Raw genomic sequence first — 15,149 nt, 5'->3', positions numbered from 1 at the left:
AAAGCCAAGTATTTTGGCTCTGGGGCCAGCATGCCTCCTATAATCCTCATCTTCTCTCCCTTTCCTTCTCTTTCCTTTTGCCTCCTCCCTATTCGATTGCTATTACCTACTCCCTGCTCCCTCTCCTTTCTTCTTCCTCCATCTTCTCTACTCCTTATGCCTTAGACCTGCCCTCTCAACTGAAAAAAAAACGTGACCAGTTGGCCTGAAATTGGGATGGAGGCTGAGACCCTTTTCCATGTCTTCTCCTGGCCCAGGCAGCTTTGCTTTTTTTCTTTTTCTCTTTCTTTCTTTTTCTCTTTCTTTCTTTTTTCTCTTTCTTTTTCTCTTTCTTTCTTTTTTCTCTTTCTTTTTCTCTTTCTTTCTTTCCAGACAGCCTCATGCTAACTAACCAAAATGGGGGAAAATCCTTCCCAGCTTTCCCCTGCTTCTCATTTTAGGTTATGTTCAAGCAAGCCTCGGGCAGGAGATTCTGTAAACTTGTACCATTTTCCACTGGAGCTGCCCTATATTAATCCCAATCACAGGTGGCTGCTGGCGGCTGCCGCTGGCCTGGGTACATGCTCGGCCGGCACCGGCAGCTGTCAAAGATTTGCACAAATAGTAACCATCATTGAGTCGGTGATACTTGGTTGTTCAAAGTGATTTTATTTACTCAAATCCCCAGTTGCCTGCCATTAGGAAGATTCAATCAAGACTGAAACCTTCATTTTCCAGCCCCTCCTGAGCCAACCACTCATCCCCCGCTCCTCTGCTCCCAGCCACCCACCCAGATCCAACCTGGCTTTCTGTATAGCCTCCCAGGGAAGCTAGTGGACTGGTCTCTCAACAAAGCAAAGGATCCAGTGGGGGGGGGGGAAATGGGCCGGAATAAGGCTGGACCCACTTGTGGAGAGCCCAGGCCAGGCTAGGGGTTATCAGAGGAACATAGATTTAGAGCTTATGGGGACCTTAGAGGCCACTGAGTCATTACTCATCACCCTACTCATTAGAGGTTAAATGACCTTTTTTTTCCTTTTTATGGGGGGGGGTGTTTTTTTTTTTTGGTGAGGCAATTGGGGTTAAGTGACTTGCCCAGGGTCACACAGCTAGTAAGTGTCTGAGGCCGGATTTGAACTCAGGTCCTCCTGAATCCAGGGCCGGTGCCCTATCCACTGCACCACCTAGCTGTCCCATTAAATGACCTTCTAAGGTCACTTAGCCAGCAAATGTTTGAAACTAGATTTGAACCGAAGCCCACTCCACTAGACCATACTGGTTTTGGACCAGCTCTCCATGTGATCCAGGACATGATAAGATGCCTTCCAGCTTTAGCATTCTATGATACTATAAACAGAATACAGATAAACAGAATAACAGGTATAGCAAACATAGGAAGGAAATCTAATACAACTAGTTTCTCTCCTTCTCCTTCTCTTTTAGATTTAGTCAAAGGACTGGATTTCCAAAAATAAATAAATAAATACAATGTCCTTTTGATGGTTTTGGGTGAACTTCAGTTCTCAGCCCAGAACTCTAGGGTAGGACATCTGGGGCTTTACTGTTAGGCACCTACATTTAGATGGCATAGACAACATTTGTGCTGCTTTAATGATGGAAACAATCACTAAGCTTAGTACCTAGCAAGCCAGAGTTCAAATCCAGCCTCAGACACTTATTAGCTGTGTGACTCTGGGCATGTCACTGTTTGCCTCAGTTTCCTCATCTGGAAAATGAGCTGGAAAAAGAAATGGCAGGGGCAGCTAGGTGGCGCAGTGGATAAAGCAATGGCCCTGGATTCAGGAGTACCTGAGTTCAAATCCGGCCTCAGACACTTGACACTTACTAGCTGTGTGTCCTTGGGCAAGTCACTTAATCCCACTGCCCTGAAAAAAAAATGGCAAATCACTCCAGTATCTTTGTCAAGAAAACCTCAAATGGGGTCACAAAGAATCAGACACGACTGAACAACAACAACCAGCCAGACCAGTGAGGAAGCCACCAGAGGGCTGCATTGTCCCGGAAGCAACACCTCTTGTGAGCTCCTCCTCACTCAGGCCCCACGTTATTCTCTCTGCTAGTGATGGCCTTATGGTGTCTCAGGACCTAGTTGTTGGACTAGTTCTAGTGCCCTAGATATTCTCTCCAGCCATGGTTTTGTGCCCCAAGGGCTGAAGTCCTGATATGATCTGTGTTTTTCCTGGCTTCTTCCAGGCACAGGCACTTCCTGTCACGGCCCCATGTTGCAGTTCCCTCCCCAGCATGATTTTCCCAAGGTTCTGTGGTTGTGTTCAGAGGGGCCGTGGTAGGAACTGTAGCAACCCTTTTATCTCCAGGGATGTCTGACACCAGGGCTCCTTGCTGTGCCCAGGCTCTGGCTGCCCGGGGTTCGAGATCACAGAGAAGCAGCAGTTGGCTTGCTGGGCCCTAACTAATCACAGCCATCGACTCGGCCTTACCCAGATGGGGGGTTTACTCTTGATCCTCGGGGCTGAGCCTTTCTATGTGGCAGTTGCTCTTGGAAGGATGCTCTGCTCCCCAGCTTGAAACACCTGAGGAACTCAGACTTTTGCAAAATGAGTCAGCTCAATGGAAAGAACATATAGCTGGAAATCAAGAGGTCTGGGCTCTGATGACAGATGAATGAATGAATGAATGAGTGAGTGAATTAATGAATTTAAAAGCATTTAATAAATGCTTATTCTTTGCCAAGCATTATGCTAAGTGCTAGGGATGGAAAAAGAAAAAAATGGAGACAATTCTTGCCTTCAACCAGGCTCTTCCCTCAGTTCCTGGGACCTCCTTGCTATACTTCCACTACTGCCTGATCACCCTGGATATTTGTCTGCAAGGCCTTCCCCCCCTTCTCCCATGGTTCTTCCTGAAGTCTCCATTTTGGGGAAGGCTGGCCTGGCTTCATTCATTCTCTTGTCTGTATTTCAAAACCAGAATCACTGGTTACCTTCACTCCTGTCCCCATCCCAGTTTCCAGCTCTTTTGTGTGTGTTGCCTTGCCTCATTAGAGTGTAAGCTTCTTGAGGGCAGGAACTATCTTTTTTCTTGGATTTGTATCTCCAGCACTTAGCACAGTGCCCAGTATATAGCTAGTGCTTCATAAATGCGTGTTTTCTTCCTTCTTTCCCTCAAGAAGCTTACATTCTAATGAGGGACACAACAGAGGTCAAGGAGGGATATTTTAACTTGGAAAATGTCAAGGAGTAAAGAAAAATGGGTAGAGTTGCTTATACATAGTAGGCACTCACCAATCAGGATGGGGGGGGTGTGGTTACCTCAGGGGTAGAAAAGGTTAAACCTACAGGGTATAGTCTGGTGTGAGATTACAGAGGTAAGGTGTGATGTGTGTGGCATTGGGTAAATAACTTGACTTTTCTCATTCGTAAAATGAACACTATACTATCATAACATCCAAACAGGCTCTGTATTTGGAGTCAGGAGATGTGAATTCACCAGCCATGTGACCTTAGGAGCATGACTTCCCATCTCTAAGCCTCAGTTTCCTTATCTGTAAAATAGCAAGGTCACATGATGCTGTAGTTAGGGCACTGGATTTGGAGTTGGAAGACCTAGGTTCAAACCCAGCCTAAGACACATACTAGCTGGGTAGGTGGACTCAGTGGCCTTAAAATACTCTTCTAACTCTATCCATGGTTCTAGTCCCTACCTTGAAAGACTGTTGTGTGCTGGGCAAACCCTTTTGGCCATAAGGATAAAAATGAATTAACCAATGGAAAAACACTGTTGAAGAGTCCCCACCATCCTAGCATTAGTATGGTAATACCCCATTATTAGTTGACTTGTTGAGAGAGCATGGAGCCCTAACCTGGGAGTCAGGAAGAGATAAGCTCAAGTGTCACCCCCAGACTCACACTGGCCATGCCACTCTGGGCAAATTACTTAACCTCCATTAATATCTCAGATGATAAATAGCAGAGAAATTACCAATCGGCATCAATAAAGGGAGTTTCCCCACCAGGAATTCCCTACATTGATGAAATCACAGGTTTGAAGAAAAAATTATTATTATCTTCTAATTGGCTTTGTGTAATATGCCATTAGGGATTTCTCCCCAGCCGGAGGAAGAGGAGGCATGAAATAATGGTCAAAAAGAAAGCTGACTGTGGATCCAGAGAATGGGAGTTCAAAGCCCAGCTTAGCTCCTTACTACTTCTGTGACCTTTGGCAGGTCACTCCCCACTCCATCTCCCCACATCACTTTCTTCTGTTAAGGGAAATGTTGGACAAATGATTCCTTCCAGCCCCAGGCCTATGATACTAGAGACTGGAAACTCCCTGGGCACAGGGACTGGCTGCTTACAATACTATAAGACCATAAATTCCTAGAAGATAGGAGTGGTAGGTACAATGCTTAGCACAGAGCTGTGGAGATTTTGATCAATACTTGTGTACTGGGGTAAAATGGAAAGGGAAAGTGATGGGGTTGCTTGTGCAAAGGTGAATGTTCTTCTCTTTTCCCTTCTTCATCAGGGGACAGATTGGGCTTTCTGGTAGGGTTGGAGAGGGGGGAAGACCATAAATGTACCTTTAGGAGGGAAGTTGGGAGCTACTCAGGTGCCCCTACCTCCTGAAGAGTTCAGCAGCTACAACTTCATCCAGAAACAGAAAGTTCCTAAAAAAAATTCCTAAAAACCATTCGGGGTCTCCCTATTACATTAGAAATGAACAAATGAACAAATGAATGAATGAATGAATGAATGAATGAATGAATGAATGAATGAATGAATGAATGAATGAAAAAGCCTTTATCCAGCATTTACTAAATGCCAAGAAATGTGTTGACTTCTGGGGGTATGAATATAAAAGTGAGATAGCCTCTCTTTTCAAACTTATATTCTAAAAGGAGGAGATGATGTATAGAGGGAAGTGGTGGTCAGGGAAGAGTGGGCAGGTTTGGAAAGTCTCTGGAATGTTGAGCTGAGCCCCGGGGATTAGATTGACATGCCCTTTCTAGGAGTAATATGGGTATTGACCTGATTGTGGTTCGAGAACTAGAAGTAGGGAGTTGGACAATTACCTAGGAAAAGGGAGTAAAGGTGACTGAGGCCCACCCATGATAGTAGGCCAGGTAAGACACTAACCAATCAGAAGACTGAGACCCTAGTGAAGGAATTCTGGGTCAATACCTTCAGGTTGTGGTCTTTGAGGCACATAGGCTAATGGGAGCTGACTTCCCTCACAACCAACTCAATAGTGATGACCCTACTAGGTAGTTTGAGCCTCTTGTAGTTTATGTAGGTGGCCCATCAAGGGGGCATGGAGCAGACTTCTGTCTGAACTTAGAGGTTACCAGTGGGACCTGGAGAGGAGCTAAGGATGGCCAATGCCAGTCCATTGAAAAAGATCTGTAGCTAAGTCATGAAAGGGCTTCAGGAAGAACCTAGGCCAAGGAGGTTTGGAAAGGTCATCCGGGAATACCTGACTAGTGGCATGGTTGGGGGTCTTGAAACATTCTAATACAAAGTAGAATCTGTGCTCTTGCATGGATTGGTTCAGGAGTAAATGGATGGACAGGGGGAGATGGGAGGATATATCCAATCTGAGGAGAGCCCCATAGTCCCTCACCAACTCTCCTTGTGTTCTCTCTCCTAGAACCCTGATATTGTACTGGTGCACTATCTGAATGTCCCGGCCATTGAAGATTGTGGCAAGCCCTGTGGCCCCATCCTCTGCTCCATCAACACTGACAAGAAGGAGTGGGCAAAATGGACGAAGGAGGAGCTCATTGGGCAGCTCAAGCCCATGTGTGAGTACACCCAAGCCTGGACTGGGCTCTCCCAAACTTTCAGAGAGTGAGGGAGAATGTTCTTTAGCCTCTAGAGACCACAGTGTCCACTATAGCCCAACTAGGGCAGGTTGGTTCGTTGTGAGGCTGAGTCACCAACTTATATTTATATTATTATATTATATATAAACTTATATTTAATAAGATCTATACTCTTATCTGTTAATTATCTGGCAATACCTCAAATCTGTTGGGACCAGTAACTCTTGAGATCTACCTGCAAGATGAACCCCAATAACTAAAGACACAACTTTAAGAGAGACAGAGAAAGAAAAAGGGGTATTGAATAGGAGTTATCAGGCGCATGAGCTATAGAGGAAATTCTTAGCTTAATCACAGACATATGAACCCAGAATAAGTTGAGCTATACAAAGCACACAGACTATCAGGAGAAATCCCCAGATCAGGATAAACATGCAAATACATTGTCATAGCAAGGAAATCCATTTTGTTATAATGTAGAATCCAAGTCAAGAAAAGACTTTATTACATATATAATAGAGAAAGATGCATCAGTTGGCACAGAGAGAAGTAGGTCTCCATAGGGCAAATGGGCTTCTGAATAGAAACCATTTCTCATAGGGACTCATAGGATACAGAAAATACAGTCATTTGAGTTTACAACCAGTCAGACACTGACCTTGGGGGAATTTATTGTATTTCAAGGGAGGAAAAACAGAACCTTTCTAATCTGGTAGTCTGTCCTAATCTGCCACTTGCCTTAGGGGTTCAGACCAAGGTATACTGCTTGTCTTTTGGTTATATTTGCAAAAGAACTGTGGTAAAGGAAGATAAAACATAAAGATTAGATGTGACTACCCATTATGGGGTTACCAGCTATCCAAGATCACATAATTGTCCATGCCACCAATTATTCTTCTTAATATCCTGAAAAATAAACCTCTCAGTGTCTATACCTTGATTGTACAAAGGCAAGGGAGAAAGGAAGGAAGGAAGGAAGAGAGAAAGAAAGAGAAGGAAAGAAGGAAGGAAAGAAGGAGAAAAGGAAAGAAGGAAATAAAAAAGGATGGAGAAATAAATTTTTCAAAAAGTTTGAAGAGGGATATACACATACACACACATATATATCTTTTACAAAACATTTTTTCCTTACAAGGTATTTTCACATCTGTAATTTCATTTGCCAGTTCAAAATAAGGGAAGTAAAACAGACATTATCTTCATTTTCTGGATTTGAAATCTGAGTCACTGGGAACCTCAACACAGGCTCATTTTAGGAAGGATATGCATAAGTTTGAGAGCATCCATCCAGAGGAGAAACACCAGGATAGCAGAAGTCCTCCAGACTGTGCCTTATGAAAGTTGGTTGAAGGAACCAGGGGTATTTAGCTTAGAGATGAGGCTTGGAGAGACATGACTCTGCCTATGAAGGGCTGTCCTGTGAGGACTGGGCTTGTTTAGTTTGTCTCCAGAAGGCAGAAGTGGGAAGGAGGGTTAGAAATTGCAAGGAAGCAGGTTTAGCCTTGATGTCTGGGGAAATTTGCTAATTTGGGAGCTGTCCAAAAGTGGGGAGGGCAGCTTGGAAAGGGCAGCTCCCTCCTCACTGGAGATGTTCAGGGGAGAGGTAGAAGGACCACTTGGTAGAGATGTTATTGAGGGGACTCAGCCTGGTACAGGTCAGAGTAGACCATCTCCTCCTTCCCTTTGAACCCTGAGCCCTTTTGATAGGTTAAACATGTTGCTTAAGGTCACATAGCAAGTTTGTGGTGGCAAAGCCCATGCTGCAAGGCTGGTCTCCTGCTTCCTGGGCCTGGAACAAGGTGACCAAAGCAAGATTGCAGGTTCAGGGACCCCTTATCCGACCAGACTCACAACTGGGTCTGAAGAAGCAAGAAGGGAGGCAGGACTGATAATCTCACTTGCTTTCAGCCCTCCTCGTGTTGCCATGACCTCCCCAGGCCTTCATTCCCAACTCCAGGATGCAGTTCGGCCTGGTCAGACAATTCCAGACAGTTCTGCTCCATCTGGGTGGTAGATGGATGACTATAATTGAGTTGGATTTCATTTTTGTCAGCAAAGGGCTTCTTTCAGAGGCATCTGTCAGGTGCGAATGGCTGAATGCAAAATACCAAGCCTGTCATGGAATTCCTTGCCCAAGGAACCAGTGCCCAGCCTGCTACTAATTGACATGGGCCGCAGCTCCCCGGAAGCTGTCAGAGAAAGGACAGTTGTTCCCCGCCATTGGCCAGCTGGGCTCCCAAAGAGTGGTGTGTTTGCCAGTCACATCCTATAAAATCGTATGTCCTCCAGGATGCTGGCCGGGGCCGCACACACCACAAGATACTGCACTAGAAGAATCGTTGCATATTTATCAGCTAGGGACCCAGGAAAGGCAGGCAGCAGGTCTGCAAGCCCAGGACAGTCTCTACAGATGTAGTTTTTCTGAGCCCTTTAGAAATACAGGATCTTCCCCCCCAGCAGCTGGCTTTGGTGGAGGCAAAGGTCTTCCCAGCATAATCCAACTGGTTTGTAATGGACAAGCTGAGAGCCCAGTCCTTTCCAGGGAGGGGTAGGACACTCAGAAAAATAATTACACCTCCCCATCCCTCTCAGAAGGGACTATATACAGATGGAGGCTTAGCTGAGGAGGAATCTCACCTTAATTTTTTGAGAAAAAATAATAATGACTGACATTTACACTGACTTTAAAGGTTTACAAGAAAGTGAATAAACATTTATTAAGCACCTGCTATATATGCATTACAGTTCTTTTCGCATAGGATCCTTATAGTATTTGGAAGGCCAGAATATATTATGATATCTCAGTGACTAAAGTGCTGGGCTTGAGGACAGGAAGACTTGAGTTCAAATCCTTCAAATCCTGCCTGAGACACTAAACTAGCTATGTGACATTGGACAAGTAAATTAACCAACCTCTCTGTCTCAGTTTCCTCATCCGTAAAATAAAGGAATTAGAATCAATGCAAAAGGGAGGGGAATAAGCATTTATTAATCTCCTAGCATGTGTCAGGTCCCATACGAAACTCTACAGAAATTATCTCACTTAACTCTCGTAACAACCCTGGGAATTAGGTTATCCCCATTTTGTAGATGGAAAACTGAGGCAGACAGAGGTTAAGTGACTTGCTCAGGGTCACACAGCTAATGTGTCTGAGGCCAGATTTGAACTCAGGTCTTCCTGACTCCAGGTCCAGTGCTTTCCCCACTGTGCCCCCTAGCTACCTCTTGCCAGGGCCTCTAAGGTTCTTTCTAGCTCTAAATTTAAGATTCTATCATTTTATAATCATGGAAACTGTGTCTCAGTGAGGTATAATAACTGTCCAGCATTGCATAACTCATAATAATAATTAATAATAATAATAATGTGTAGCTACTGATAGTTTGCAAAGTATTCTATAGACATTACCTCACTTAAACTTCACCACAATCCTGTGAGGTTGGTACTATTATCACCCCCTATTTTACGCATGAAGAAATTGAGGCACAAGTGGTTAAGTGGTTTGTCCAAGCTTACAGTTCTAGTGAATATCTGAGGAAGGATTAGAACTCAGCTCTTCCTGACTCTAAGTCCCTGACACCATGCACTGAACTCTATCTAACTGTACAAAGGTGTCATGCAGGATGCTTTAGGACAAGTGGTATCAAACTCAAATAGAATTGGAGGCCACTGCATGGCATATTGACACAGCAGATCACATATTAACATTATCTTTGTCTTATTGCATTTCTGATTTATTTTGTTCGATATTCCCCAGTTGCATTTTAATCTGGCGGGGCAGGCACCTCCGCTTTAGGGCCTGTACCACTCCCCTGAGGTCACATCATCCTAAGCGCCTGAGCATCAATTTTACAATCAGAGACAGGAAACAGCTGCCAATATCAAGCATCAGAGAGGAGAGAGAATGAATCCAAAGGTCAGGGTTGGGAAGGGATCTGGGTATCGATCTTGCCCCCTGCATCACCTAACTGGTGTTCATTTGGCCTTCACTCAAAGATTGATGTCACATCAGCAGCTTCAAACAAATCATGATTAGATAGGAAGTCTTTGCCTAGTCCCATTTTCCCCTTATTCTCCTGGGACAACACAGGGACAAGACGAAGGCATCTGCATGAGAAGCTTTGAGCCATGTCTGAAGTAGGCCTTTTTTAAATCACAAGATTATAGATTTAAAGCGATAAGAGACCTGGGAGGTCCCTCATTTTATAGATTAGAGGGTTGGACACAAGGACCTCTGAGAGACACTCAGAGAGTTTAAGGGACTTGTCCAGGGTGATATAGCTAAGTGCCTGAGGTGGGATTTGAACTCAAGCCTTCCTAAGCCCAACATTATGAAAATGGTCCTGGCAGTCTAAGGACAAGGTATTTTTTTTACCGTTTTGACTACCAGTTCACAATATAACCTTGGGCAAGTCCTTTCCTCTCTCCTCATTTTTTTTTCTCTTTGGTCAAATGAATAGGTTGGAACAGGTGACCCCTAAGCCTCTCAAAATTTGAGATTTTGTGAGTCATGGTTCAAGAAAAGACTCAGCTGTGAGGGTGCCTAAAAAAGACCATCCCAATAAATCTGAATACAGAAAGATGTATCATTTCATCAATGGAAGGCACTTCACCTCAAGCCCCACCTTCTTCCTCCAGGAAGTCTTGCATTGTTCCACACACCCCCACCTGCCCCATCCACTTGTGCCTTTCCATCTGAGGTTGCCTTATGCCCATCCACTCTGTATTTACCTTGTAGGTTTACTGGTCTGTGTATATGTGATCTCCCCATTAGAATGTGAGCTCTCCACCCTGACACTTACTAGCTGTGTGACCCTGGGCAAGTCACTTAACCTTCATTACCCTGCCCCCCAAAAATGTAACCTCTCTGAGGGCAGGAACCATTTTTGCCTTTCTTTGTACTCCCAGAGCTTAGAACATTTCCCAGTACATAGTATTTACTAAAGGATTATCAAATGACTGACTTATTGGGAATTCCCTCCACCAACACACAAGGTGTTCTGACTAGGACTTCGTAATAAAGGTTCAAAGAGTGTAGGTCATTTGTCCAAGATCACACAGCATCTGAACCCAGGTCTTTTTTACTCCCAGTCCAGTACTCTATCCACAAAACTCCTCCCCACCCTGCAAGGGCTTCAGTACTCCTAGCTATTTTATCCTCTTTCCAAATTCTGAAGCTTATGAAGTCTGAAAGGGACATTGATTCTTGGTAACTCCTGTCCATATATGGGAGGAATTCTATCTTATGGACCCCTCCAAAGTTCTCTCCTTTGACCTGGGTTTCTATATTCCTCTGCCAGAAAAATAAGGGAATTGGCGAACTCTGAGCCTATCCTTGTCTTGGCTCAGTGAGATGCCTTCAGTGCTGGCCCATTTGGAAAAGGATGCTCAAAGGCCTGGGAAGCAGAAGCTTGGTCCCCCTCAACCCCAGCCCCTTCTGGGCCACCCTCGGCCTGTTGGATATGAACATTGGGGACCCTGGTTGCCAGAGGGATCTGGTCAGGGAGTCCACCCAAGAGAAGATGAGCCCCATGAGATGGTCGGCACAGTTCAGGCCTGAGTAACTAAGCCCTACTTCCTCCAGCCCCAGCTACCTTGAACATACCGAGAACAGTTTTCTGCTCATCTGACAGACCCCATGTGCCATTCAACCCAACAAACATTTACTGCGTATCTGCTGTATTTCAGGCACCATTCTAGGCCCTGAGGAGACAAAGGCAAAAGGACACAGGGTCCCTGCCCTCAGAGGGCTTATATCTGCCCGGGTATTCTCTGTACATTATTTCTTTGAACCTCTTTCCTTCCTGTACTTTAATCCATTGAATGCATCCATTTAATAAGTCCCTACTTGTGCAAAAAACTATTGGAAGCTGAGGAGACAAAAAACAGAAAAACTGTCCCTGCCCTCAAGGATGTTACATTCTATTGGAATTATGTCCTGACATCCCTAATTCCTTATTCTCTCCTCATTTTTATTATTGTTGTTGAGTCCTTTTTCAGTCATGTCTGACTCTTCGTGACCCCATATGGAGTGATTTACCATTTCCTTCTTCAGCTCAGTTTATAGATGAGGAAACTGAGGCAAACAGGGTTAAGTGACTTGCCCAGGGCCATACAACTAGTAAGGTTTGAACTCAAGAAGACGTATATCCAATGAATATTTATTAAGCACATTAACCAATACTTGTGTACAAAAGAATGTTCCAGGAGCTAGGGATGTGAGGACAAAGGAAAAAGCAGCCCCCTGAATTTTGGGATGGCGTGATCTCTTGGGATTACCCTTTCCCATTCCTTCTTTCTCATCCCTCCTCCTTACTCCCAGCTTAGGAACCCTTCATTCACAGGGGCTCCATCCTAGAGAGGCCGAGAATGGAGAAAACGGGAAAGGAGGCCCCTGCCTCCGCGTCAGTCAGAAATACCACCCCCTGGGGTTAATTGATAGAGTCCAAACAAACCGGAAGAGATGGGGATGGAGGTGGGGGTTTGGAGGCAGGAGGGAGATCGGGCTAGGACTCCAACGCTTTCAGTGAAGGGAAATGTGCAAGCCTGTTCAAAAGCCTGCAGTGCATCAAGAAAATTATGTAAAACTACAGCAAACTCCCCATAAATCTAATAACACTTGGCTCTCTCTGGTCTCAGGAGGGAGCGAGGAGCTCCGCACAATTATTCAGAGTGCGTATGCATGTACATGTCTCTGTTTATGGATGCACATCCTGGGAAACACATCTCGGAAAATATAACCCAAATAAAAGCCTCAGATTCTGATCTGACTTGGAACATGTCTAGAGTGCCTGTTTGCTATGTTGGGGGGAGGGGGAAACAGAGGTACACTCTGAGCCAAGAAGGCATCAGACTGGGTTCCAGAATCAAGCATGCCTCAAAACTCAGGAGCCAAGCACATTAGCTTCATCACATTTTCACATAAATCACATTCTTTCAAAGACTTCACAGTTTGACTTCCTGATGTTTCCAAATTTCTCTGCCCTACAGCAGAGCTGTCAGGGATTTAATCAAAATGTTGTGTGTATAGATGGTGAAGGGAAATTTTAATCTGCAGCAACCTCTTTACCTGTTGCATAATGGATACAGGACTCCTTTGTTGGGTGGAGATGCAACCAGGGTTGGACAATTATAGCATTGACCCAGGGTGCTGAAATCTCTTGGCATATTAGAAAAAGAATGAGCTTTAGCACTTAGTTAGCAAGAATGATTGGTCAGAATAGAAAGCTACCAGTTGGCAGCATCTCCAGCAGTAGGCCTCAAGATGTCTTAGGGTCTCTGTCCAGACTAGCATCCTAGGATCTCTCCCCAACAATTTAATTTGACTCTAAATGTTGATTTGAAGAACTATACTATGCTGCTTGCCCCAGGTGGATTTTCTGAAGCCTACCCAGTGGATCAAAATTACTAATTACTATCTGACCTTTGGGATTCTTCAAAGTGGGGCTCAGATTCAGAATAGCAGAACCCATGGACTTCCTTATGATACAGTGTGAAGGGTTCTGGTCTTGGACTCAGGATCCCCAGGTTTAAATAGTGCCTCAGTTATGTATTAGCTGTGTGGCCCTAGGCAAGAGGAAGCTTAGAACAGAAGAAGACATGCTGAATTGCCCTTGGCCTCTCAACTCAAGTATCTAAAAAGTGAATCCTGATCCTTGTCCCAGCCATGGTTTGTGAAACTGATATAAGCTCAAAATATATGTGAGTTCTTTATAGGATCATAGGCCTAGCAAAAAGTTATTGTCCTACCTGAGCCAGACCTTCTGAGCTCACCATCAGGTTTTTTTTTCAATTTCCCTCCATAGGGACGTATGAAGGAAACACTGAAATATCTACTCCTTGAAGCATGTCTTCTCCAGTTAGTGGGGAAGACACAGACTTCCAAAGGTTCTTACCATCTTTGGCCATGTTATCTCAGCTAGAATGGTCAGGTGAAGTTTCCTAGACCTCAGAGTTATAGGATGATCGTTTCAGAGCTGGAAGGGACCAGGAGGCCATCCAGCTCAATTCCCTCAATCAATAAATCAACTAATAAATGTTAATTGAGTGCTTACTATGTGCCAGACACAGTGCTAATAGCCGGGGATACAAAAAGAAGCAAAAGACAGTCCCTGCCCTCAAGGAGCTTACAATGTAATCTCTCATTTTGCACAAGGCCCAAAGCTCTCCTCAGAGGGGAAGCATCTTGCCCAGGGTCACAGACATAGTAAGAAACAGAGCCAAAATTTTAACCCAAATCAAAGAATAATAGACTTGGAGCTGGAAATGACCTCAGAGGTCATGTAGTCCAGGATTTCTTAAACTTCTTCCATTTGTGACCCATTTTTGCCTAGAAATGTTTATATAACCCCAGGTATATAGGTATATAAAATAGGTATACATAACTTTCCTGTTGCCAATTTTTTTGCAAACATTCAGTTACATGACCCCATATGGGGTCATAGCCTACATTTTAAGAGATTTTGAAACAGTCCAAGACTCTCATTCTTTTTTTTTTCATAAAAGTATTTTATTATTTTCCAGTTATGTGTAGAGATAGTTTGCAACATTTGTTTTTTAATATTTCTAGTTTCAATTTTTTCTCCCTCCCTCCCTCCCCGCTCCCCAAGACAGGAAGCAAACTGATATAGGTTATATATGTACAATCACATTAAACATATTTCTGCATTAGTCATGCTGTGCAAGAAGAATCAGAGCAAAAAGGAAAAACCTCAAAAAACAAAAACAAAAACGAAATAGAGATAGTATTGTTCAATCTGCATCTAGATTCCATAGTTCTTTTTTTCTGGATTTGGAGAGCATTTTCCATTATGAGTCCTTTGGAACTATCTTTGACCATTGTATTGCCAAGAAGGGTCAAATCTATCACAATTGATCAACACGCAATGTTGTTGATACTGTGTACAATGTTCTCCTGGTTCTGCTCATCTCACTCAGCATCAGTTCATGTAAGTCCTTCCAGGTTTCTCTGAAATCTGCCTGCTCATCATTTCTTACAGCACAATAGTATTCCATTACATTCATATACCACAACTTGTTCAGCCACTCCCCAATTGATGGGCATCCCCTCAATTTCCAATTCCTTGCCACCACCAAAAGAGCAGCTATAGACATTTTTGTACATGTGGGCCTTTTTCCCTTTTTTATGATCTCTTTGGGAAAAAGACTTAATAGTGGTATTACTGGGCCAAAGGGTATGCACACAAGCCTCTCATTCTACAGAAGAAGAAACTGAGACTCAGAAATAATAAGGGACTTGCTCAAGTTCTCCTAGGTAGCACATAGCATATCTAGACTTTGAATTCAGGTTCTTTGACTTTGAACCCAATGCTCTTGGCACTAGAATATCCTACTAGCCATCTGGTAGCT

The 15,149-nt window shown here is 44.0% G+C and overlaps 1 protein-coding gene across 13 annotated transcripts in view; it reads left to right on the top strand.

Annotated features, from left to right (window-relative positions):
• CAMTA1 (calmodulin binding transcription activator 1) overlaps positions 1-15,149 on the top strand; it is a 1,311,517-nt gene that overhangs the window by 1,122,194 nt on the left and 174,174 nt on the right. For all 13 annotated transcript variants that reach the window (XM_043992683.1, XM_043992682.1, XM_043992681.1 and 10 more), the window contains one exon: positions 5,608-5,761. In XM_043992683.1, coding sequence (XP_043848618.1) covers positions 5,608-5,761 — 154 coding nt within the window. The remainder of the gene's footprint in view (positions 1-5,607; positions 5,762-15,149) is intronic.

This window comes from Dromiciops gliroides, chromosome 3 (assembly GCF_019393635.1).
Source record: "Dromiciops gliroides isolate mDroGli1 chromosome 3, mDroGli1.pri, whole genome shotgun sequence".
Taxonomy (NCBI): Eukaryota; Metazoa; Chordata; class Mammalia; order Microbiotheria; family Microbiotheriidae; genus Dromiciops; species Dromiciops gliroides.
This window is presented reverse-complemented; position numbering and strand designations above follow the sequence as displayed.